At 38.6% G+C, this 27,188-nt stretch overlaps 2 protein-coding genes and 2 long non-coding RNA genes across 5 annotated transcripts in view; 1 reads left to right on the top strand and 3 right to left on the bottom strand.

The window, feature by feature from the left end:
* Window positions 1-4,681: 4,681 nt before the first annotated feature.
* Window positions 4,682-7,530, bottom strand: znf503 (zinc finger protein 503). The gene is made up of 2 exons (XM_039672626.2): window positions 6,950-7,530; window positions 4,682-6,562 (listed from the first exon to the last, which is right to left on the bottom strand). The coding sequence occupies exons 1-2, from the start codon at window positions 7,208-7,210 to the stop codon at window positions 5,141-5,143; spliced, it is 1,683 nt and encodes a 560-aa protein (XP_039528560.1). The 5' UTR covers window positions 7,211-7,530; the 3' UTR covers window positions 4,682-5,140.
* Window positions 7,531-10,911: 3,381 nt separating this feature from the next.
* On the bottom strand, window positions 10,912-11,574 carry LOC120479658 (uncharacterized). The gene is made up of 2 exons (XR_005622956.2): window positions 11,464-11,574; window positions 10,912-11,304 (listed from the first exon to the last, which is right to left on the bottom strand). It is a non-coding gene; the product is annotated as an uncharacterized LOC120479658 (long non-coding RNA).
* A 75-nt stretch (window positions 11,575-11,649) lies between these two features.
* lrmda (leucine rich melanocyte differentiation associated) overlaps window positions 11,650-27,188 on the top strand; it is a 285,513-nt gene continuing 269,974 nt past the window's right edge. For both annotated transcript variants that reach the window (XM_089116851.1, XM_039672339.2), the window contains exons 1-2: window positions 11,650-11,862; window positions 12,522-12,622. In XM_089116851.1, the coding sequence (XP_088972977.1) occupies window positions 11,800-11,862; window positions 12,522-12,622 (164 nt within the window). In that variant the 5' untranslated portion in view covers window positions 11,650-11,799. The remainder of the gene's footprint in view (window positions 11,863-12,521; window positions 12,623-27,188) is intronic.
* On the bottom strand, window positions 17,927-20,250 carry LOC120468418 (uncharacterized). Its single transcript, XR_016145499.1, has 6 exons — window positions 20,146-20,250; window positions 19,629-19,683; window positions 19,475-19,526; window positions 19,320-19,363; window positions 19,132-19,192; window positions 17,927-19,029 (listed from the first exon to the last, which is right to left on the bottom strand). It is a non-coding gene; the product is annotated as an uncharacterized LOC120468418 (long non-coding RNA).

Raw genomic sequence — 27,188 nt, 5'->3', positions numbered from 1 at the left:
CTCACTGCTTGACGAATCCATTTGGTATTTTTGCGTTTTTTCCCGCAAAGGTTTAAGAAATACGCAACGGACTCGGTGTGCAAGGTTTCTATGCGTGACGAATTTTTAAGCTGACGAACACGAAAATACGCATACGAATATTTCGTGCTCGGTGTGCAATGGCCTTAAATGAGACAAATAGATGGTACATTTCAGATTATGACATCAAACTATCAATTCATTGAAATGAAATGGAAACATCCAACAGTGTCCTGCATCACTGAAAGATATAACATGACGATGTGGAATATTCTTGACCTTCAATAATCAGCGAGACCTTGCAGAAGTTTGGTCAAGCAAAATAAAGATATGGAGACTCAGATAATTGCAAGCACAAGCACATGGTCTCATCTTAAAAATCGCAGCTATTTATCATCGACAGACATCCGAGCCATCACTGGGCTCTTTACGAAAAATCCCATTAAGTATTCTCAGAGAATGGTCTCATTTCCATAAAATATTCTTTGTCAAAACCCCAAAATGTGCAAATGAAACAGGCATTGAGATATGATAGCAAGAGCCCCGAGAGCTGCCGTAAATGACCTCAATTAGGCACTTAAAGCACAAGAAGGTGCCTCGCATCGCAGGCCCTTTGAATGACAAGCCGTCACGGAAGCCATTTTTCTTTGGGCCTTTCTCACCTTGATGAGCACTTTGAATTTGTAAATCAATGAGGAGAGAGAGAGAGCGCCAAGAGATACTAGCCTAGGAGCCCGCCGTGTTCAATGAGTGAATTGTTTGCCTGGGTCTCCATTACCACTCTCTCTGGGAGCCGTGGCCGGGATTAATCTGTCAAAAGGGGGCGATTTAGCATTGATGAATATGACATGTGACCATTGATGATGTTGATTTTATCTCTGGAGATTAGCAAGATTTACTTCAGATGGGTAATAACGTCATTGGCTTGATGCAGTGGATCTGTTTATGAGCTGATTAAATCGTGGAGCTCCTGCTTCATTTCATGCCATTTGGTTTATGGCTTCATTACTGCAATCACAAAAGCTGTGGTCATTTCCACCTCCTGCGTCAACATTAATCACTCTTGAAGATAGCTGCTGTTAGTCGGAGCGGAGCACCTTTGGGTGAAGACGATTATGTGAGCTACGCAAAAGAAGGTTTGCACCTTACAAGGTTAAATGAAAGCTAAACAACTCGAAGGCCTGCTGCTAGACTGTAAACAAAGCTTTCTCATTTGAAAGATTGCAATGATAATCGCCCTCATTGCAGCTAAAAAGGATTTTGTCTCAATCCCATAATCCCATAAATCAAACCACTCTCGTGAGAGAAAGATATAATTGTCTGTGACTTACGTCTAGAAGTTTAGCGTTTGCGTGGCACTCACATATTGACACAGCTGTTGCTCAAAGCAAAGGATTGCTATGTCAGACTACAGCGTGTCTGTTTATTTTATCACACGCCTAGTAATTACATTGGTGTCAGTAGTAATTTTGAGCTATTTAATAAAAGACTGAAGTGTAAATCAGTGGTGGCAATCCAGGTGTCCTCTAAAGTCCAGCTTTGAGTGGTAAGTGGGTTTATAGCAGCTCCAGTAAAAGGGTAAATTCAGAGCAGGAAGGCCTTGTGTGTCAGCATACCTTGGCACAGCATGGTCCATAAATCAGCCATGCATCTCTACCAATGCAATTAGTTTTTTAGCACCTCTGGCATGAAACCTGAGGTGTGGCTATGTCCGGTACACATGATAATTATGTTTGAAGTCCCAGAGACCCACTGTGCGTGAAATAATAATAGTATGGTTTTAAAATGAACTTAATTTTTTTTGCCCTTCTAATAATTTAATATGATCCTCTGACTTAATAAAATCCCAGACATTTAGTTTTAAAGACATTGCTCTGTTTTACAACAAAGCTGTTATTCGGAAAACACTTTGTAGAAAGAAACAATAACAGCAAATATGTGGAAATTCCTTTTAAATTGATTTAAAAAAAAAAAAACGTTTTATAGCTGGGGTGTTTGAGGCCCCAAATTAAACATTTATCATGGACAAATCTCATCAGTTCTTATAAAATTGGGGAAAAAAAGAACTTGAAAAAAGAATGTTTTTGAGCTGGCAAAAGAGCCTTGGTGTCTTGTAGACCCCAACAAAACATAAGGGTGAACACTTTCAATTGTATAAAAGTCATGTGTTGATCTATGAAATGTTTCCCCTCTCAAATTAAGCTATGGCCTTAAATTCATCTCCTACAACAAGCCGCTGTTGTCACAGGTTAATAACGCATTCCAGTCCTCCTCTTTTCCATATTGTGGTTGCCTGGCACCTTACACGAGACCACTGTGGAAGGTATTCACTTTATTTATCGCCCTTATAAACATGCTCATTGCAGGGCTGATCAGTGGTGTAAGTCATGCTTTACTACCAGGCTGTGGAGTTCTGTTCCTCTTTATACTTCTTAGCCACAGTGAACAGCAGTGGAAGAAGGCATGCGGGGTAATTTATGCACACATGTGCCTGCTAGCTCCTCTGATGACAGGCCCGGGAGGAGGGGCACATGATGAATGGCTTTCCATCGGGGACCTCCTTACAGCCACCATGATGTGGGTAAAAATGGAAATTGCTCTCTTTCACCGTCATTACATCAGTTTAAAGCTTGTGTGGGCCTCCTGAACATAGTCTAGTTGCTCCGCGTCTATGACATTTCTGGGCGGGTTGAAGTTTTCCATCTTTAATGAACTGCTTTAGGAGTGTAAATACGATCATTAATTAATCTTGTGACATTAGTTATAACTTTAGTTAATAAAACTCATGTAGGCCTAGTTCTTAAATGTATCTATAGCTTATAGGCGTATTATTGTACGTTTCTCCGCGGTTAGCCTATTTGTCATCTCTACCAAAATTAAAACATAAATAAAAACTAAATTAATAAATAAATATTGGATATTCAGCTTGATTGTTGTTAAAAACGATATATAGGCTAAGTTTAGTCGACTCAAATGTGCAGTTTGTTTCGCGAAACAGTTAACAATGGAAAAAAAAAAATGCGCCTAAAATGTCGGGAGACGATTTGTAGGCTACTATTTTATACTTTATAGTTGATATATTGCTATATTAAATTATATATGTAATGTAGGCTGCGTTGGGAATTTATGTAGGCTAGTTAAGACACGCAGTTAGGCCTATAGGCTATTGCCTTATTCGTTACATGCGCATGTTTCAATTTTCCATGAGTAAAAAAAACAATCAAACATTATAAAATCCCTTTGCAAGAGTAGCCTAAATATCCATATTTTTTATAAGTCTCGCAAACAAAAATATCAGTAGCCTACATATTATTCTGTTCTCATGCGTTATCCTTATAATTTAATGTAATGGAGCATTCGATAAATATAGGCCTAGGTTTTCTCTTGTTTTTCTTTTTTATTACACATTTTTAAACTAATTACACTCGTTTTGATTAATTAAAGTTTCATATATATTTTTTCAGTTTAAAAAGTCTATGGACTACTCAAATAAAAGCAATTGTTGAGGAAATAATTTGGTGATCAAACTAGATGGGCCCATAAAGAAAACACAAACTCTGCATTTGTTTCCTAAGCGGGAGCCGCAGTGTTTCATTAAATGACAGATATGATTTACAAGTCTAGTCGAATGACAATGTTTGTGTTTGCTCACTGAATGAAAATATTGCTGACCGTTTTAGGCTAGGCTGGTATTTGACAAATAGCCTAGTGTGTATAGCACGTTATAACTCCTTGTGTGTATCTGTAAAAATCTCGAAATAAATGTTTCGTTAATTCACATAAAACAGACTTAAACCTGATATTGTGTAATCTATAACAAATAAGATGTTCTACAATTATATTCAATTAAAAATGTATGGCCAATCGTTTTTTTTAGACAGTCTGTTTCATAATCTATTTATAAACAAAGCACTCGGCAATGTCATTAGCGTTTCTAAAAAACATAACTCATTGTCCACATACGCCATTGACGGCTGTAGTTATAACTTATCCTTCAGCAAACGAGCCTAGCATTACAAAATAAAATCTTGTTGAACAAAACCACAACAAATGCACGTTCAGAATTCAGCATAGCCGTTTATATTCTGAAATGATTATTCGATATTTGGTGAGATGATGGACTGACAACATGATATTAAAAAAAGAAAGAGAACACAGGTCGTGTCATTCACCAAAAAGTTGTTCTGAAAACATTTTCTCTTTGTAAAAATATGAAAAAAGATGGTACAACCCCTTGATTAATTTATCGCCGCCAAGTAAGAAGAAATAAAGTGGCAATTTCTACATTTCGTTTTGTATTTAGAAATAAACTATTTCTTTTATTTATAAACTTCGATGCATAAGTAATAAAATGAACCTGAAATTATTTCAAACGTGTACTGGCGTCATTTCTTAAAATCGTTATACCAAACTTTTAATTCTGATTGCTGCCAGTCATTACAAAAATACGAATAATAAAATATCTCAAGACGACGATTACACTCATAATTTTTTTAAAATCTTATTCGAAGTTAAATCGTTTAGAACTGTAAAACTTGAAAAAGGCTGCAACCATTAGCTATTGTATTTAAAACGGCTTAATCAATATAGGCTCCTCAAATGACAGAATTTAGTTTGAGTTGAGTTTTGGTGATGTTTGGTTAATGAATACTGAAGACAGAAATATGGAACAGAATTGTTTCTTATTTTCCAGAATACATACAAAAAATACCAATTCTCTCTCCGTGGTGAACACCTGAAAAATAACTGCAATTTCAAATCGTGTGGACAATTTGGGATTTAAGAAACAAACATGCATGTAAATTATCTTCTTTTCAATGAGACATTAAATAATAACGAACAATACAATCATAGCAATTCCAAATCAACATCCAACTGAAGACCCCTATTTTATTAGTACTCTAACATGTGTTTCACGTTATCTACAGAGTTCATGTAATGCACTTTTTGAGTTTCTCAAATATTTTCATTTGTATTATTGTCCGCTTTAAGCTGACATAAATAAATACAGTGAGTCCACGGATCCAGTCCTTCAGTGGCGCGATGATATAAAAGTCTTTATATTTCAATCTTTATAATCTATAAATTTGGACAGTCAGTTTTTTTTTGTTCGCTTGTTTCTCTACTGGTATCCAAGCGCTGCTGCTGTGGTGAGTCTTTGACCGTACAGTGCATAGGGAGAATAATAAGGACCGGTCGCGGCAGGTACTGGAACCGGTGCGCCGGGAGTAGGCAACGGACTCTTTGAATACGGGTGATAGCGGCTGCTTAGTCCTAACGCATGATGCGGGCTCCTAAGTGCCAGTGTCCCGGGGCTCCCAGGGGCTCCTGAGGGTGGCATGTGCATATGGCATGCCATTGCTGCGGCGGCAGCATTAGCTAAAGATGACGAACTGGGATAACCCGATATAAACTTTTCGGTCCCGGTGAACGCGGTGTGCGTCCGCAGGTGGTTAAGAAGTTCTTCGGAGGACGAGAAACGCTTGTCACAAGGTCCGTTAGCTGACACCCAGTTACACACATGCGGAAGAGGGTCGTTGGGCAGCATGAACCCATAGGGATACAAAGGGTGTCCACCAAAAGATGGCGGCGAGGAGTGAACCCCGTGCAAAGGGTGTGTCGGGTACATGAGTTGATATCCGGACTTCAAAGCAGCCGCAGCCGCCGAGTCGTGTGTGCAGGAAGCTCCGGCTGCCCCGGCCAAGTGGCTGGCACAGTGGTAACTCAAGCAGTAAGGGTCTCTACAAAGGCTGGCTGACATTATGGATGGAGGGGATGCCCCGGCTAGGGGGCTTGAGCCAGCTTTACTGCAGCCCAGCGAGCTGGCGAGCTGTGCATTGACCAGACTTCCACCGTGGGGCAGGAAGTGTTGGGGATAGCCGGCGTAGGCCCCTGCTAAACTGCCAGGGTACGTCATGCCAGCCGGGGGTAGAGGGAAAACAGTCTGGCCGGGTTTGTACGGAGAAACGGGGGCTACAAGTCCTGACCCCAGGACGGAGGCTGAGGATGAAGAGGTGACACACGAGGACTCCGACGTCGCTGCTTTGGATCCCGATGTGGTCTCCTGGTGCTGGTTGACCTCCACGTTAATCCCCGCACAGCTCACGCTTATCCTGCTATGGCTGATGCTGGTCGGTGCAGATCCATCCGAGGTGCAGTTTTTATTACAATCAGACTCTTTCTTTTCGTCTCTCTCTCCCTTTCCATCTGACGGCATCGGGGAAGCCGAAGTGCTGGAATTCGGGCTGCCAGTCCTGGGAGTGAATGGCTGGCAGGTGGCGCTAGGCACACGGAAACCAGATTTCTCTCCGTTCGACACCCCAGAAGACGAGTCCTTCTTATCCGATGGCTTGGAATACGGCTTGAAGCTGGATTTGTCTTCCACGCCGATGTCACTCAGTTTTAAAGGGCCAGATTTCGACTCTTTCTCGTTAGATCCGTTTGATGTTACCGAGGAGAGTTTGGAGGAGGGTGGAGGGTCCGGTTTACCGATCTGAGAGCACGTTTGCGCAAGAAGAGCCAGAGGACTTTTCTTGGCATCGAGCTGCGAGGACAGATAAAAAAAATAAAGGACGTAAACACCACAAATATGTAAAAGCACAATCATTACAAGGTATTCGTCTAAATAAACAACAAATAAACTTCCCTAGACGACTCGTCGCTCCTATTCGAGCGTTTTAAGCGAGTCGATAACGAAACGGGCTGGAAGCCCGTGCCAAAAGCGCATTTACAATGTTAGCTGGATTAAAGAGAAATTTGGTCAAATTAAAATACGATGTTGACTATTGGCTTTTATTCATTTTATCCACCAGCTCCCCTACGTCTAATCCAAGATTATCGTAGGCTAATGCTCCGTCATTTCTCCGACAAAATAGAATGCGGACTTGTCAAATACACGAACAGCTTACGAAACAGCGAAAACGCATCTTACCTCAATTGGACTAATCGGGGTGGATGGCAATGGCTGAAGATATTCAGGGTGTAAAATGTGTCCTGTGCGTGCAGTAAGCATTTTCAAAATCTTTATGGGAATTCGGTTAGCTTGCCGTAAAGGGTCCGAAGGAGGGACGGAATGGAGAAAAGGCTTGCTGACGACCGCGGAGTTGTTATTCCGAGAGCTGCTGCTGGTGCTTTCCCAGACTCGATCAGTATCACTATTTCTTGAAGCAGAAGCAGAAGGCGATGTGATCATGACCCAGTTCTCATGTATTTTGTTGGGATTTCATTTATCAGATTAATAAATAAAAAAACACTTTGCCGTAATCTTCATTCAAATGGTAGAAATAAAGATAAATTGTAGTATAATCCGCATGGAGCAAAGCGCGAGGCTATTGCAGATCCGGAACCGCGTGTGACACCAAAGGCATAGCGCGCGCTCTGTCTCTTCCCGTAGGTCCGCGCGCTTGTCCTCCCAAACCAAGAACTGGTAGAAATTTTTACTTCAAAAGCAGCTGAATTAGTCCGAGATTAAAGCCCTTGCCGCCTTCCAATCAAATGGGACCCCGAGGTGATTGGAGGGTCAAGGGGATGTGACGTTCCTCCTCCTGCAAGCGCCTCTATTTTGACAACTTGGGGGAGGAGATTTTGCTCAATATGTAGGTTGTCGTACACGCCGGACGTCTCTGTCAAAAATGAGATTTAAACTGCTCGCTATTCATTTTCACGAGCATGCTTTTATAATTTAGAAATTTTTTAAAAGAGAGAATTAATTCTCTCATACATTAACACTTTCGTCTCTTTTGGTGGCCTTTATAAGTTTAAGCCCCATGTTTTCTGATACTGATTAACACCATCGTCAAAAGCAGAATTAAAACAGTTTGGGAGATTCATTTTTATTATTTTTTATTATAGAAACATAGCTCTTTGCAGGCGAAAGACCCACATTTTTAGTAACCATTTTTCCTTTTAATGTACTACTCATTAATTGTATGCATTTATATTTAGTTTTCTTTTTCTAAGATGTTGTGTGCCTTTAGTTTTTTTTTTTTTTTTTACCGTTAGACTACCTTATGTGAACGGGCTAAACCATAAACACAAGATCAACTTGTAGTGTTTGAATTCCCCAATCAGACAAGCGTTGACAAGAGCAGACCAATGCAGTGATAGAGGGATGTGAATGTCACATGTTTTCAATATAATATAGACCGCCCTTCTATTTCTATCCCCACCCCTCCGTCAACTGTCAATTCTGCTCGACCACAATCAATCAGTTATTTGTCAGTCGCTGTCAATCCTTTTCTTACTTCACGTCAGCTTTTGAAGCTGATTATGTGCCGCGAGTGACAGAGGAAAGGGCAAAAGAAGCATCCCGGAGAACAGTCACTTAATTTGAGGGGCAGTTTCTCTGTTTGATTCAGTTTGGAAAGGTTTTTGTTTAAAACCTGTGGTAAGACAAGAACCCTTTCCCCGTGTTTCTTGTTTCTTCCATCTTTTTCTTCAGTTGTAGGAATAGAAAACCAACTACTGGTCATTAATCATAGGATTTAGAAATACAGCTGCTGAGAGGAAAAAACAAACAAAACAAAAAACGTAAAAATATTCGAATATTTTGAAGTAGCCTAACTTACTTTCTTGAGAGCGTCATAATTATACTTTTTATAGTCCTAACAAAAAAAGTTCTAAAATAAAAACACGAGGTAAGCAATTAAAGTAAAAATAAATTTTGCTTAAGTTACTTTATATAGGTTATAACATGTGTGTAAGCTAATTTAATTTTATATTAACAACACAAATTCACGTCTCTCCTGTTGTCATTTTTATGCCCATTACCATAATCGATTAAACTTTTTTTTTGTTATTTTACGAATTATTTTTTTTACAGTGCATATGTTTATAATTTATTTTCCTCTGCAGGTAGCCTACTATTGAATTAAAAAGAAAGAAAAGTCGATGTGTTGTGCTTTTTCTGACTGCATGATAGCCTAAAACCAGTTTTAAATATGCCGAGGCAAAGTTTCAGACAGGTATGATAGCTACTTCAAATTGTATTTTCTTTGTCTCACTGCAGTTTCAGGTCTTTCCGGACATAGGCTACATGTTGTGCACAAACGTAATATTCACTTGTAGGTAATAATTACGATGCCTCAAGCCAAACCAAACCTTAACTCTGAATGTTAAAAGAAAAAGAAAAAATAGTCCAGACAGTTTTTTTTTCCATTCATGTCAACTCAATTTTATTTACACACAATAAAATTATTCATTTTATTTGACAATACCAAAATACATAAAAGAAAGAGAAATGGTCTGTCAGACCTTTGAGAAAAGAAGTTTAAAAAGCCTTGAACTATTCACCGCTGAGACGGCTAATCAGTATTGAGGCTCCGGGGCAATCGGGCAGCTTTTCAATGCGCTTTGCCTTTCATCTCTCACTGGATGGAGGCGCTCAATTAAAAGCCTATCAGTTTGTAAGTAAATCAACGCCTATCAAAGTTGTCACATCAAACAAAACGATTATTATTGCAACCCGCCTCCACCATTAATCTCTTTCTGCGGTAATCCGCTTGACAGGTCATCTTGGAGAGCAAGAAAACCTGGAGTGGACAGTCATCAGCGTGAAAGAAATGTATATTTTGCTGGAGTATCTCAGACACATGAAACAGATAACCCTTGTCATTGACAAACAATAAACTTTGTTGGTTTGCTAAACTTGGCGATTAAACCCCAGAACGCAGTTTTATTTAATACACTTAAATAAAATAAGCTTCTCCCCCTCCTTTAAAAAAAAATCACATTTACCTATTAAATTAGCCAAGTAGCCTACATCATACTTTTAAAATAAAATATAAATAATTTTATTGTAAAAGTTTATAAACCAATAAGAACGTGTTCATCCTATAGGGTAGGCCTATATCTCGCTCTCTCTTACACATACTCTCTCTCTACAGGAATCAATATTTAGGCTACTGATTGCATTTGCCTTTTTTACGTAGTTTACGTGTTCTAATATTTAGAAGTTGAATTATTTAGCCACAAGAAGTAGGCCTTGCTCAAATAGGCTAGTTTGATTCTGAAAACCATAGTCGATTTGAAAAACGCTTTTCTTATCGTTGAATCATTAACAATAGGCTATTTGTAGGCTGTTTAAGTTTTTGTAAGTGCAAATAGTGGCAAGATTTTGCTGTAGGCTGTAATTCCCTTTTCCAATACAACACAGATAAATGGCCGGTATCAACATAGGCTAGTCTAACAAGCTGAGAGTTAGAGCAGAATCTTTCTTAAGCTTGGAAAGATGTGTGATTGTTTTCTCACTGCGTGAGAAATTAGGGCAGAGAAGGGTAACCATAAATTTAAGCGTCGAGCAATATGTTTCTCTTTATTGTCTGCATGACGAATGAGCTTATGAACCTGGCACCAAACACTCGGTAAATGGTAAAATATTTTTGGGGGTCATAATTGATATTATTTAAATGCAAATGTATTAAATATATTTCATATCGTCATGTTTATGCATGACTATGGCTACCTATAGGCTATAGTTATTAAATAGAGTTGCCTAAAGCGTCCGAAACCCCCGAGTTTGCTCAAAAAAAAAAAAATCTGTAGGCTATTGAGACCCGCACATTTACGATTTATTAAAATAAACAATAACACTATAGGGTACATTTCACAGTTTTTTACCCCTCAAGTTACAGATACATTTGAAAGGGTTGCTGACTAAGTGATGAGTAAAACAATTTAGGCAAAGTAAGCAACATAAAATCAGTTTACAATAAAAACAACAGCCTATTAATTATAATTTAAGTGCTTAGAAAAACGCTCACATCAGTACGTTACGGAAATTCAGCCAACTCAAATAGTAAAAAAGAAGAAAGAAAAAAACTGCGTCATATAGCGCATTCAAAGCGTAACTATCTACGATAAATAACAACAACACAACAACAACAACAACAACAATAATAATACAAAAACCCGTTTATTCTTTTACATCTGTTAAACATGCATTACAAAGCATTTTCTATCATTAAATTTGTCAAAAGAGACCACAACGAACCACTTTACCTTACATTACACACGCGCTCCGATGTGATACGACAGGTATGAACGTTTACATACAGACACAATCCCTTTATTTTCTATAAAGATGGTAATATAAAAAAGATTTCCAGTGGCGTCTAATGAAGCATATTTTAGTAGGCAAACTAAGTCGTCGTTGCATTATTGTAGGAATTCATGCGCTACCGCCAGCATTAGATCAGAAATCCTACTCGTCTCCACACTGTCTGTCTGCGCGTCCAAAACTTCCGCCTGTGGGAGGATCCGTCATGACGTCATGCTCTCGAGCACTGTCTGTCATACAACGATAACAATAAAGCTTTAATTTGTTATTTTGCCATAAACTATTAAATGAACACATGAACGTGAAGAAATACAGTAAAATATGATTATCCAACTTATAATACAGAGAAATATGACTTCTGAATTGTAATAATAGCCTATGTCGCATACCATCTTAAACGCATTCTTTGGAGATTCTAACTTCCAGTGATTAAAACGGCTGCTTTTTTCAACAGAAGGCTGTCCGCATTGCTAGTAATAATGCTACTCATCGTTATTTTTTATGGCAAAACATCCTTAGGAATAGCGTAAACAGCTAAAACTGATTTAAGAAATTGAACAGTGGCGCGTGCTTCCGTCTGAGATCAGCTGACACGAGCACGCGGAAGAAGTAAAGCTTCATACGGAGCGTAGATTCAAAGTTTACTTTGGAAATATAAAGGAAACTTTCCAGTCTTATGAGCATAAAAACCCTTGTGTTGGTCCTCGTTAGAAGCTTCTTTCTTTATGAACTGTCATTTGACTGCAATGGCATACAACGAGTCAATGGTTGTAGTGAATGGAAGTCAGGTAAGTGAAATATTGCAAACACGTTATCCTGTGACCTATATTATGAATTCAACCAATAGATAGCTAACGCCCAGAAGTGTGCGTTTGTTTTTGTCTTTTTTTGTTTGTTTGTTATTGTAAGTCATGAAGTGACATGAAGTTATATAAAAAATTAATAAAATAGTAATAAAAATGCATTTTCTGTATCGCGACACAGTAGTCAAAAATATTAAGACAAATATTTATTATTAACTGCTTAAATAGTCGTTGATTCACATAATAACAGTGGTTTAATTCACACAATAGCTGTATATGAATTATTTGCCTTACAGACACAATAACAGACATTTAATAACCCCACCAGCTTTTATGTTTAAGAAGGTCTGTTTCTTGAAAGAACAAAGAACCAACTTCTTCTTTTCTTCAAAGAACCAACTGTGTTAATAAAACTGACATCTCTTCCTGGTAACACTTGATTTTACAGTGTCTTTGTTACACATTACATGTACTTAAAATAGGAATAACAGTAAAGTATGCTTTTGAAATACATGCAACTAACCCCTAACATTATAGTAAGTAGGCTACATGTTGTTAATTGAGATTACTTAGTACTTATATGTATAATTAACTAAGTAACCTAAAAAAATGTAACACTTCCTCTCTCTGATGCATTGATGCAGGTGTCCTGCATTGGGCTTGATTGGGAAGTCATTCCTGATTTTCTTGGGGCAAAATATGGAGAATTGGCAAGAAGATTAGACCTCAGCTTCAACCAACTGAGGTAAGTTACTGCTTTTGTCTCTTGAGTTAAACTGTTAACAGGCTACGATAATAGGAGGTCCATGATGACGGAGGACAGCAATGACATGCATGGCACCTATTATGCACATACTGGATTCCCATATGGATCTGAGGTGGGTGAGACTGAGACATCATGTTTTGCAATAGGATTATGCCTTCTGGTCGAATTTATCCTCTCTGTAAAGATGGAAAATAACCATTATAGGTAGTTTTCACATCTGTTGTGTTTTGGATTTTGGTGTACTTCTGTTTCGAGTACACCTCTGTTAGGCCCTTTAAGATGCTGCTTGACCACAGATGCTGGCAGTGCACATCAAGGAACTCATATCATAGATGGCTATTAAATATGTAATATAGACTCCCTTTGCTTAGAGAAAAAAGCTTGAATTGGTTGAGAAAGTTTGTGTGTGAAGGATGTTTCTATCCTAAGAAACATTCTAGAACATTGCCAACCGCATACAACATCTCTGATTCAATCTACCTGTCACGTGGACAGTCACACCTTTGCATTAAGTGCAATTTAATACATGCGTCATGTGCATTACACCGTCAGCCGTGTCATCGAGACATCAGAGAGAGGTGGGTACAGTAGCGGCGTGCCATGCTGTGGCCAGATAAAAAGCCTGATCAATAAATGTGACATGTTAATGCTGAGCAAATAGAATAAAAGATTCCTTTGACAGGACATGAAGAAGCACCTTGTGGCAGCTGGGGAGGGGGATGCCATTTCACCAGCAGGGCTAGCAAAGCTGATCTGACAACTAAAAGAGAGGAGATGATGGTTATAAGGTGCCTTTGTTTCAGACTTCTTTTCTTGACCTGTCAGGCCTTGAAGGACTCTGAATGGGCCTCTTTTTGTCATGTGAAAATTGTCGTCTTGAGGCAGTTATCTGTGCTGAAAATGTGGATTCTACCATTTAATTGATTCGCTTTGCACTGGAGTCTGTCACATTAATAATTGCCAAATCCTGCGCTGCTTCAATGTGTCGCACATAAATGTACGCTTATCGGCGCATTAATATTCCTAATGAGCGTTTGTGACTGGCGACCAGGCATAGGTTGAACGCTGTAGAACCCAGAATTATCTATGTTTATTGTTTAGATATAAAATTGTGTGTATTTTTGTCATCATGTACTGAATTTGGTCGAACGTCATGTGCATAAATTCTATAAAATGCTATACAAACAGATATCTGATCTTGACTGAAGGAATCAGCACAACTACTCCATCCATGGACTCTGTCCTTGTTCTTTAATGCAATGCTTCTTATTGCATCAGTTTCATCTGTAATGCTTCCTGATAGTTTCACCATACACATAGCATTGCTACACAGCTTGCACTGTGGTTTATTGCCTTTGTTGAACCATTATGCTATCATCAAATCATTTATAACTTTTTATGTGTAAGATAATTACCAGAATAGTTGGGAACATCGATAGTCTGTTAATGGGAATTTTTAGAACAATGCCAGGTTCATTGTTTTCCCATTAAAACCCTGCAGGATTTGCATTAGCGATGCAGTGTCGCACACACCGAAGAGAGAGGTTTTTCTCCACTTATGTTTTGGACTAACCCCAGTCTTGTTTACTCGGAATCACACTTCCAATAAAGATGATATTTGGGGACAAGGCTTGTCAGCAGACAGCCACCCTCTCTGACATCTGTACGTACGTATCAAATGCAGAATGTTAAGGCTGGCTCCGAAATAATTGTTTTTACCACTTCACAGAGACTTTGAGCAGAACAGAAGATTCTGTTACTGGAGCTGTGTTGGTCATATGCTTTGTTGGGGTTAGGGTTAGATTCAGTGTGAAATCTAATTTATAAAGAAGCATGTGATCAGAATAAAGTGAGGATGTGGCCTACAGTCAGGATTTCACTGCCTCTTCTGCCATGTTCACACAAAGACCCCACAGTAAGAAGTTAATAGACAGACATCCTGCCCTCTAGCATGAGGACTTAAATATGTGAACATGACAAAGTGATGGAAAGGTTCTTTCATGGTCCTCAGGGCTGCCACAAGACAATTTAGGTCATCAAGAAATGAGCGTTTATTCGTGATGGGTTATGATCGTCTGTTTTAGATTCGTATTGCTTTTTAGTGACAGTCTGCAAGGTAAATCCTTCTGTGAGGGATGAAAAATGAAAATGCTGTCATCATTTATTCATTTACATGTTCTTCTTTGGCAATAACAGAGAATTGTATCATTTTTCATTTAATAAAAATCAATGTTCTCCAGTGTTGGTTTCCAGCGTTTTTCGAAATATCTTTTTATGTTCCATAGAAGAATGTCATACAGTTTTAAAACCACATGAGGGTGAATAAATGACAGACTTTTCATGGGTGTGGTATCCATTTAGTTCATCGTTTTAATGCACTGCTGCTACAGCCATACATGCGTTGCCATGAATGTTGCATTCTAGTGCTTGTCAACCATTGATTTTTTTAAGACCTCTTCGTGTCTTGTTCCTTCCATATTTTTCATATTGTTTCCTTCCCAAAACAAGCCTTATTCACTTTTGTAAAGTGATAGTTAACTCAAAAATATACCATTTGAGAGAATCTACCAATTCTCAGACTGCCAAGTTCAGTAAAAATGTATCATAATATATATTGTTGTGCATTAAGGATTGCATAATGATATTTTATGTTCTACCTGTGAAGAGCAATTGATACAATCTAAAGATTAGTCACCATACATTTATTTGAGCCATTATTTTGGGAATTCGCAGTAAGCAGACAAAGTCATCACAGTGACTTTACGCAAAACCATTGTGTGCACTCACAGGCTATGTTACCTGATGTGAGAGGTGTCGGAGAGAATCTCTGCAAACACGCATGTAAAATCACATTCAGTTTATCAGACTTTTCGCTAGGTGCCTTTTGTGCAGTTTTAACGTTGAGTTGGTGTGAAGGTGAAATGATACCTTTCTCAAGACTGGCCAGGAAGTGGTATTAGATCATGGACGGGAGGAGTAATCCCAGGTTGGGGACTGCTGTCAAAGTGTCCCCTCCAGTGTCCTAGACATGCATGTCTTTGTGAGAAGTGGATGGTGAAAGCAAAGGGAATGTTATTGTCTTGTCTGGTCCTGTCCGGATGAGGGGTAAATATGATGGCCTTCAGTCATGCAGAGGTACAAAGCGTCCGTGAATTCCTCTCTCCGGTGTCACTTTCTGTCTGTGAAGACCGACAGTCTGTCTGTCATCAGATTCAGTTTATTACGCCACCTTACATTTGAGCCAACAGCTAAATCAAGGAGAATATATTTCAAAGGGAAACTGTTATAAGTTGTATAAAGCTTGAATGCAACAGCCAAACATCCAACAGAATTTAAAATGATGCTCATAACTACACAGTTGGACTGAAGTTATCGTGCAATCAGAGATTAGCTGCTGTAGATATCATCCAATGCATAGGAGTTTCCACATTAAACAGAAAGCAGTGCTCACCTGCGTATACATGTCTTTTGAAGGCAAATCAAATATGCTAACTTGCATTTTATAATGGAGCCACTTTAAATGTAGACAGCCTGTCACATTGAGATGCAAGTAGTCTGATGAAAATGGAACAAAGAAGACAAAGTATGGTGGCTGGGTACACCGAGAAATGAAATATAACCTTGTATGGACTGTCAGTGATGTCGTTTTATATTCATATCTAAAGCACATTATAGTATTACACTCCAGCTCATGCTTCACTCATCTGTCTCTCTTCATTCGTCACTGGCGAGACTTTGTCTTTCAAGCCCCCGCGCACCAACACCAGAAGGCTCCTGTTAATTGACAAATGAGAGCCTGCGACATGAAGTGCTCCCTCAACATCAGAGCAAGGTGGAGTCTCCTTTTTGATGGGGCTATTATTGGCATAAGCCAGTAAAACGCATCACTCTCCGCCGAAATGAGAAGTGACAACGGTAGAAGGGCCTGTCATTGTCTTCCGGGTGTGTTCAATCTGCGGCTGTGCCAGTATGTAGATAAAATGTCAGTTAAGAGTACGAGGGAGAAACTGTCGAAATGAAGTCGTCAAATCACTTAGCCCGCCGAGGCTATGGAAATTGATGCTTTCGTAGAAATGAGAATTTTCCATATCTGTTCTATCAGGCTTATTTAGCACTAATATTTGGGAACAGCCCGGACTGTTTGCCTTGCATTAGAAGAGGATGTTGCCTTCCTTTAGCCGTGTCTGGTTTGTTAGACGGGCGCAAGTGGGAGAAATGGAATTTATGCATTTCCATTCGGGGCGTCGCTCTTATAAATCAACTATGAAGCAATAAAATCTCATTTAATTTCTCTGAGCAAATTTGTTCCTCTGTGATTGCTTCAAGAGGGGATGAGCTGACAGGCAAAATTGTGTGAATACAGAGAAACCATTTTGGATGCATTATAGTTGACATGTTTTTTACTCGCTGCTTTTCTAATGGAGAATTTAAATAAGTTTAGTCTGCGCTTGTTGTGCGTCTTTGTTCCACTGTGAAGATATGGCCCAGTTATGTTAAAGCAAGTTATTTTGAGGTCAAAGCAAACATGGCATTTAGGGTGTGTTCACAATTGGCATGTTTGGTTCATTTGGTGTTAAAATGCCAACATGAATGCTAAGCGGACGCGTGCTAAATATATATATATATATATATATATTTTTTTTTTGGTCCAGACCAAACGCTAGCTTAACTACGCAAAACCCACTGTAGCTCAATTATTATTAACTCACTGGCATACCTCTATTTTCATAGTGTTGTTTAATTCCAGCCGTTACAGGCTGGTATTTCCAGCCGTTTCTAATGTTGGTGGCCTTCACTTGAAGATCCACACACTGCATGAAAAGTGGGATTTTCGTCCCCGTAAACTGCCGGAAATCTCCCTAATTTTCGGCAGTTAACGACAATTTACAGACTGTGAACGTCGCGTTCCACTGTGCCACATATTGACGGAAACGAACCATGACGTATGCATGCAGCGCTCGCGGAGGTGCGAATGGCCCTAATTAGCATATGAATAGCAGCACTGCGCGCGCCTTGCCAGAGAATGGCTTGAATTTCCTCACTCAGTATTGGTTGAAATTCACTACATTTAAACAAGAAAATCACTCGTGATTGGTTGGCAGATCTGTTACTATTGGTCAGCCGACATAAAATTATAATAATAATAATCATATATATATATATATTCATATTCATATGATATGCTATTATGTTGTTTATTCATGTCATTGTTATCCTATGGACTAAATTATTATTACCATCAAGGACATGAATTTATTGAGGAAAGGAACATTTGCCACATACTGTTTATTCAAAGAAATAGCTTTATTAGAACAAACACAAAACTATGTACACAGCATAGGAGAACATATTTCAAAGCACAGAAAACATGTCCTCCACCCTCTGGAAACATGGGACAACATACATACATACAGCACTACAGTTATACAAATAAATCAATAATATATTGCATCTCTATTCAAAAATAAATTGCCCTGAATGGCATCAGAATTGGGCACCAGATATATCAAACACAATGTACAGTGGAGCCAGAATTATGAACGAATAATAAGGATGTAATTTAAAGGTATGGTTCACTTTGAAACAAATTTTTGATATGTTTTATCTTATCTCAAGGGCATCCAAGATGCAGGTGGTTTTGTTTCCACAGTATTTTCAATTTTGATATTTTTAGGTCAAACTGTTGTTGTCTGTCAGTCATATAATGCAGGTCTATGGTCACCACCTCAAAGAGCATGCACAAAGAAGACCAAATTAAACATGATTTAATGACTCATAAATTAAGTACACAATGATTGACTAAGACACGAAATGAGCGTTTTGGGAAAGAAAACAAACAGTATTTATATTGTATAAATGTGTGTGTGTGTATATATATATATATAGATATACACAAAATGCAATACATCTTAATATGTTTAGATCTTCACAGTAAAACTTCCGAAATCTGTGTAAACAATGAGTGACGTACCAGTGCAAGATCGCTTCTGGCGGTTTCCACCGCATGCGCAGATCATATATATATATATACACACACACACACTGTTCATTTTCTCACACAAACCGCTCGTCTCGTATCTTAAGCCATCAAGGTGTACTTACAGTTATGATTCATTAAATCATGTTTAATTTGTACTTCTCTGTGCATGCTCTTTTAAGAGATTCCCATAGACTTCCATTATATGACTGACTGATGCCCTTGACGTAAGCCAAAACATTTCAAAAAATAATTTCAAAGTGAACTATCCCTTTAAAACTCTTAATTCAAGTCCTGTAGGCTTGGCTCATCAGGGCGAAGTGAATTTAAGTCTTTGCGACGCGTGCTTGAGGTTCACCTTGATGTACATACACCTCAGTGGCTGTGGAACCGAATTTCATGACCCCTTCTGCAAAGTTGAAAAAGACAAATGATTTAGATGTATGCAAAGGCAATCTGCCCCAAGTCCCCACATTTGTAAGCAAAAATATGTTTCTTCTGCATCCACTACCTGGTTTCCTTCAGGCGATGGCGGATGTCGACCAGTAGTTTCAGGACCTTTTTCTGGAACACTGAAATAAACGAACACATTTGGTGATGTTTACAATGCTCTAATTAGAATAACAAAGTTTGCTAGCTCACAAGAGAGAAGGTGTCTATTAAAAGTGTCTTCTCCACTGCCAATAGATCAACACTTACCACCAGGTTTCAGTCACTGCATCTCCCAGTCTCAGTCACTGCATCTATACCACAAAAAAATGTGTTTTAAAAAGTTATTATCAAATGATGAAACTGAACAGATTTATAAGATATTTAAAAACTTGGTCAAACATTTATAACTGAATATAACATGCCATGTTCCAGTTCTCTTTGGCGTTTTCACCACTGTCTCACGCTCAAAGTCATCTATAAACACAGACGTTAATCCAAATTAGTTTAGTTTTACTTTTTATTTGACTGGGGTCTGTTCAAAAGAAAAGAGGATGAGATCACAACACGTAACGTTACCTTATTTAGGTGTTTTTTCTCCCATCAGCGAAGGACACCTCACTCCTAACAGCCCCTGAGAGACAAAACAAATCACAAACATCTGAAGATTTCACTCATCACACAAAGTGATGCAATTTTACAAACAAGGATAGCCTACACTAGAGCATACAAGCACATTACGCGCTTTGTTTTAGGACCCTGGCACTTATTATTTTTTCATAATTTCTGACGATATTCAGAGTAAATGAGTTAGTTTGATTACTATCAAAGAATGGTAGCTAACTTGCAGCCAGATAACAACGTGCAACCCAACGTACAGTTTAGTGTCCCAAATTTGTTCAAATTGAAATGAAACAAAAAAAGAATTAAGAGCAGCAAGCTAACGCAAAACAAAAAACTGTTCCGTTAGGTTAACACCCTTGGACATTCGCGGCAGTAATCACAGCCGATTTGTGAAGTTTAAGACAAAAACGCTAAACTACCAAAAACTATAAGTAGACATGGACATAGAATTCACTAAGCTGGACGAACTTACCTTCAATTTAGAGGAAAAGATGGGTTCCCCAGCGATCATGACGGCGAAGCAGGCTGAATATCTGTGTAGTTACTTTCTGCTTAAAAAAACACGCCACATGCCTGGGACGTTGCCTCAGCCAATCAGAGTGGCTGACGTTACAGGTTGGATTATGACGATATGCTGCCTCAGCCAATCAGAGTTACGTTCACTGGTTTTTGACTCAGGTTGAAAGGCTGTCGTCGGCTGTCCTTTGACTTTTCTGCTGCTGTTAGTTCATTTTAAATTAGGAATAAGGTGGATATACCTAAATAGGCTACCATGAAATGTAAAAATACATATATGCATAAATAAATAACTTTATTAGGTTACTTAAATTAAATAAACCAGTCAAAAAAATTGTAAAAAACAAAAACAAAAAACATCTGTTTATAACTGTGAATTAACATCAAAGATGTTATCATATATTTTGAAAACTGCTTCCGTAAATGTTATGATGAATCTTATAATTTTATTAGGAAAATTTCATATTTATAAGAGTAAAATGAATAATTCTAAACCTTGTTTGAAGTTTTTTTTTTTTTTTGGTCTAATTTTTAGTTTTCAGTATATTCTGTCTCTCAAATGTATCGATAAAAATGTAGTGATACAATTGTATTTGCTAAAGAATATTGAAGCTAATTGAAGCTAATTTTCTTTCTTTAAATAGTACAAATTACTGGTTTCTAACTTTCTCTTAAATCACAATATTATACACAATAGAGATAGTCCCTTTCCTGTTTTTATTTCGTTTGTTCAATTCTGTCCTATTTTTATTTGTTTCTTATTTATTGTGAAATTATTATTTGTTGATTGTTATCTTTTTGGATGTCATGTTATTGTTGTAATTGTTGTGCATTATGTGCAATGTTAAAAAAACAAAAAACAAAAAAACACAGCAATTAGGTTATACTGAGCCTGATCTTGTCTTAGAATGAAGTTATACCTTTCAGAAAAATGTTACCTGGGGTGAAACTCCCCTACCCTTATTTGCATGTGTATAGCTCACAGCATTTTCATTTACATGTCAAAGCCTCCTCTAGATTTAGGAGAAGGGGGGACAATGGGGGGACAACTGCCAAGCAAGGCCCACGTCAATTTCCGGCAATTCAAAGCAGTTTTGAGTGTTACCTGTAAATTGCCGTGTGCAGTCGTAAACCTGAACTTCCACGACAATCTACAGTGCCGCTTACTGACGAAAATCCCACTTTTCATGCAGTGACACATCCTTGCCTTTTTTTTTGCGTGGCAGTTTTTCCTGCTCTATGTATAAACAGATCTGTACTTGATTGCCCCGGGAAGAATAAAATCCAGTTGATGTGCAATATCCATGCACCGTCACAACAGGCACCGTCATCTGACCGGCCGGCCAACGAAAGGAGAACATCATCAAGTCGTACCAAATTAGTTTTGAAAAGTTCTTGCGGGCAAATCATGCTTTCTGTATTTTGCTAAGATGACAATCTTGTATCTGATAAAAAACATTTTTCTTCCACACGTTACGGCCAAACCGCAGCAATATGGTGTTCATTTAGAGGTCTGTCCTTCTGTCTCGTCTGGCTGGCAGAAGTTGAAGCACAGGTATGAACGCACAGACTGACGCTAGTGTTTGGACTTGAACCACAGGCTTATGAACCCACTAAATAAAAAAGCTTTCAAGATGCTTTCTGGTACATGTTGTTATAATAAGATGTCTCTAAATCTCAGTTCTAATTCAACTTTCCAGGAACATTCTGCGTTTGAGTGGTGGAAAGGTCTCCGCTTTGTCAAACGATCACTAATCACCCTGTGTTTATCTCACAAACCACCTAGATTGTAAATGTCATTTCTGACTGCTGACTTGTGTACTTTGGTTTTGAAATAATGCTTTCAAGACTGCTTCTCTGACATCTTAAATAAATGAATGGCTTCATTGTTGTGGATGTTTATTCCAAAAATAAATCCAGTTAAGTACGAAAGGATTTTACGTGACTTTCCAATTTCGTCTTTACCTATTGGTGATGGCAATAAATATCCTGCGGCCCGATGCCAAAAAAATCGTTCTATTCCACGAGTCCAGTCTCAACCTTAGCGTATATCACAGTTCCGGAGCAACAAAAGAGACCTGATGGCAAAAGAATTATCTTTAAATCATTATCAGCATTTCCATCAGCCAAATATCTTTTCAAACACGCTGCTGCACGGCCCCTCCAGGCGCATCTCGAACCGTTGGTCTCGAATTGAAGGGAACATCTTTATGTTCTCTTTTTGTTCAAATTAAATATATATTGGGCACGGGCGTCATTCTCTCTATAACTGCATCCCTGTTTTATTGTATACCCGAAGACGGATGGTGTGCCTGTGACATAGTGATTTACAGGCCCTCAGTTTTCTGTGGCAGGGCTTTAGAGAGGATAGCTGACATCCAGCCAGCACTTTGGAGGGGTAGAATAAAAGCTGACGTTTTATTGGCTTTAAGGAAGAGAGAATAGGAAGGCCGGTCACACAGGGGAGAATAATAGTTTCTGTACTTTCTTTTTCTCAGGCCCTGCCAGCTGTCACAGAGCCCCCCAAAAAACGGAGGGGAAATTTATTGGGTATTATTTAGAGACATGTCAGTGGTAATGACTACAGCTATGATTTCAATTATCACCCACTAAATGTAGCTTAATTCACTGTGTTGTTGGAACTTAATGAGTGAGGCTGACATCATTTTTCAAAAACTCGATACTGTGCTATTTTAATATTTTATGTTGACCGTTGGTTTAATTTTCCTCCCTCGCGTTTGGCATCCAGGAAGGGTCGGTCCCTCATGGGCTGTTGTACTGTCAGCGTTATGTAGTTCAAAGTCTTCCCAGGGATATATTTTTCCATTGACAGAAATCCAATTAGTTTTAGTACACAGTCTGGCTGAATAAAAAGGCCCTTAAAATCTACAATATGTTTCCTTAGCGCTTTAGCAGAGCACAAACCCGGTGATGGATTTTTATAGCCTGACCTGATGGGGCCCTGCATGGCAGACATGCCTGACTCCCTTCCTCTGTTTTGACAAGTTTAGAAACAAACGAGTTAGACATCATTCTCTCTTCGCTTTCGAAAGCGCTCCGTCAATATCGCTGCACGTTTAGCCTCTCATTCATGTTGATTGATTATCGTAAAACTTAATCCAGAAATGGCTTTAACATCATGCTAATGAAGAAGGATGTTTAATTCATCGCTGACATGTTTAGTGAAACGGTATTTTCGTTGTGCTGATGCATGGCCGACCTGTGACGGGAGCTTTGGAGTATGAGCAACGGCTGGCATCTGGGCTGCTGGTACGATGCGGGCTAACCTAGCTACAGGTCTGACGCTAAATCTTTGTTAGTCCGTGGTTCGCTGCCAGTTTATGTCCTTTATCACGCAAAGCCATCTCCCTGATTAATGATGTAAGCAACTCAGAGGCATGGAACTTATTAGTGCTTTGAAGCAAAAAAGAGCCTGCCATACTTTAACTTCCCCCTGGACGTTTCCCAAAGGGAGAGAGGGAGGGGGGGAAGAAGGTTAGCAGTTTGGAAATGGAACAAAGGATTCCCTCTCGGTACTATCCTCTCAATGTGCTTGCTCCATGACACTTTGTCTCCCACAGTGTCTCCTAGCAAGCCTGTTCTGAAAAGCGAAGACAGATACGCTGGCTTTATCTTGCCAAGATTTGAAAAGAAGATTGTAGCGCCTTCTTCTGTTTTGAAGTTTAGGGGCAGTTCCTCAACCAGGCGCTGTGATAAATGTTAACACTGTGTGAATTTGTCCAGCCACCATAAAACACACTATGAACCCTGTCATTAGGAATTTACCCTTCCAAGTGCTCATCGTTATTAGAAAACATTTGCCATAACAGTTTGCGGATAGATGCTGCCCAGAATAATAAGTCAGCCTCAGTGTTATGATTTCTGTTAAACAGTGGTGTGCCACCTGGAGAGTGATGAACTAGAGGGTACTATCCAAATCGCTTGCTTTGCAAACTTGTACTGTACCAGGTTATTTTATTTTTTTTCTCTTGGCCAGCATACCAAAACCATACAGGGGTTTAAACAGCTGCTGCAGATTTTGAACACAGCTGCAACACATTTCCCCCACACATTTCAGAGTCACTTACAGCTAAAGCACGTAACAACTATGCCTGTCCTTTAAAAAAGGCAGCTTTGTGCTGCACAGAAGAATGTATGGAAAATAATATGCATTTTTAATAATTGGTGTATCATTTGGGTCTTTTTTTATTTTACAGATTACAAATTCACATTTTTAACCTCTGCTGGAGTATTTTTGTTAATTATATTACAATCTCAGCAATTAATCAGATCGGAATGCTGAATGAATTTGACATGGATGATGTTAACAATATATGTTTTGCACATTTTTTTTCCTTATTTTAAATTTTTTTCTTGACAACACTGAAAGCTTGGTATTTATTTATTTATTATAACAGTACTGAACAAATTAACACTAGTGCTCTTAAATTGACAAATTATTTATAAGTTAAAGGATTCTTTTGACTGATGATATTTCCAACTTATCTTAGTATGAATTTAATTTTTATACTGTTAATTAATTGTGTGTACTGACACATAAGTGTTGTTTTGTGGTTATAAATCTAAGATCCAGTCAACAAACTATGATGTGATTAAGTTATCATACATTATGACATGCAAAATGCAGTCTCATCATAAGATTTAATGTCAATAAATGATGCCTGTGGCACTTCTATGGCATAATTGAAATCAGCCAGCATCTGAGACGGCAAATATTTGGCCAATAAATACAAAACGTATGCACTAAATTGTATTAATCTTGAACATGAATTTAGAATGACGGAACTTTAATAAACTTTACTGGATTAACAATACAAATATACATTGTTGGATAGTATGCTAGCTTTATACCACATCCTAGTCATGTAAAAAAAAAAGTTACATCAATCACCTATGGGGCAAACAGACATTGTTTACATGCAGGCAGGAGTCTGCTATTATCTGGATATTTGGTGATGTTTAAGGCATTTTCCCCCTCGGCTTTGAGACTGCTTTGGTCTTGAGTAAAGAGTTGTCTTTTTGTGTCTGGTTCTGTTGGTCTTCAGAGTCTGTTTCAGAACTGAGAAAGCGTGAGGCTTCAAAATGCCTAACGTAGGAGGAGGCGGGATATCCTCATGAGCCTACTTTCTCAGACAGACAGCCTAGACTGCCCCTACACCGGCAGTATGCGTCTGATCTGAGGAGAGTTTGTGTGTCAATAAGATAAAGGGGTTCAGGTGAAATCCCTTTACCGGACCTTGCTGCAAGAGCCCATGCTGGCACTGAAGGGAAGGAAGGGTTTTCATAGACCTGTGACATGGACCATATGTTCCTGTCAGCTCTTGGTTTAGAAAGAATTGCATATTCATAGTTTCACAACATAGTGAGCTGCCTACTACCCTACATGGTCATCTGTCTTCTAAGGCAGCATCCTAATCATCAAAAAACAAACAAATCAAAACAGTATTACACTCTCTGGTATTGCTTAGGAACCAACACGGTGCCAAAAACATAACCCAAATGTGATCTGAGACTAGATGTGTTCTAAAGACAAAAGTGTGAAATTAAATGAAAACGATGTTCTTAGAAATCACCGACTGCTATTTAGATATTTGGCCCAATATATATTTAATTTGAACAAAAAGACAACATAAAGATGTTCCCTTCAAATCAAGACCAACGGTTTGAGATGTGCCTGGAGGGGCCGTAGAGAGTTTTGTAAAGAATTTTGGCTGATGGAAATGTTGATAATGATTTAAAGATAAAAGTTATGATTAACTCCACCTTATCTGAAATGCCCAAACGTAATAAGAAAATTAAATAACCATTACAACATACGATTAGCTACAAATACATTTAAATTTCTATGTGCACAAATACTGTGATGCCTTTTGACAAATAAATGCCATGTTCCCTCTATAGAATTGAAGTCACAACCGGTTGGTGGTGTATTGCAAATGTGGATCTTTCGACAGGCCAGGCAGGCAGTTTAAATTAATTATTAGCTTTATAGCAGCCCCTCAGGCCGTGCTGTGGCAGCTGAGCCCTAAAGGGGGCTAATCCGGCCCTGCTTTACAGAAAATCAATGCTGGCCTTTGGTGTTGGCATGCCATCCGGGTAGGGGGACACATGTCAGATAACTCCTGATTTTTTCATGAGGTGTGTTTTGAAGTTGTAAAACCAATGGGAGGTAGCTGGAGGTGCTGAAAATGAAAAGAATATCCGGAAGCTACGAAGCGGCGGCCAGATTTCTTATGACGGCGTAACAAGTATTAATGAAACATGCAAAATTAATCAAATAAAAACAGAATTTAGCTTGAACTACGGGTGATTCGAATTGGCACGGTATCGGATGACGGTATATTGAGTTTTTTTTTTTATATTCCACTTCACTTTGCTCATAAATTCTTATTTTATGTTTAGAATCTTTGTACTTCTGTTGCTAAATCATTTGAAGGAGAGGATCTTTCTCCTCACTTGGAGGTTACTGTTGGATGACTTGTTATTGGTATTTTACAGTTGCTAAAGTAACTGTCTGAAATGATAATGCATTTCATAATGTGCTGCATTGCATTTACCACTTTCTCTGTGGAAGAGAGTGCTTTCACTGTTTCATCAGACTAAACTTCAACTGGCTTAATCTCTGGATCAAACGCACATGGAAAGACTATTACATCAAACATTTAGTCGGGAGTGATTTGCGATTCATGTGAAAGTCAAACAAGAGACCATGAAAGTGTCTTATATGTTAAGAGTTCCTCGCCCCTCCCCCTAAAACATGTTTGTTTCCTTTCTTCTGTGGAATACAAAATGAGTTATTTAGTGCAAATGTCAAAGCTGCTCTTTTCCATACAATGAAAAATGATCTCCTTTTTTTAGTGACTTACATCCTGTTTCTCAATCAGAGCCTATTATATGGCTTTAGAAGACTTGGAATATAGTAGTTGAGTCGTATGTACTGTTTTAATTATGTTTTTTTTCCCTACGTCCCCATCCACT

This window comes from Pimephales promelas, chromosome 11 (assembly GCF_988280905.1).
Source record: "Pimephales promelas chromosome 11, fPimPro1.hap1.1, whole genome shotgun sequence".
Taxonomy (NCBI): domain Eukaryota; kingdom Metazoa; phylum Chordata; class Actinopteri; order Cypriniformes; family Leuciscidae; genus Pimephales; species Pimephales promelas.
Note: the sequence above shows the minus strand (reverse complement) of the source record. Positions and strands in the feature narration are given on the sequence as shown.

What these genes read in the sequence shown, in the direction of transcription:
- znf503 (XM_039672626.2), bottom strand. Translation starts at nt 7,210, where the DNA reads ATGATCACATCGCCTTCTGCTTCTGCTTCAAGAAATAGTGATACTGAT. An exon ending in CCCCGATTAGTCCAATTGAG is followed by an intron (nt 6,563 to 6,949) that starts GTAAGATGCGTT and finishes CTGTCCTCGCAG; the next exon opens with CTCGATGCCAAGAAAAGTCC.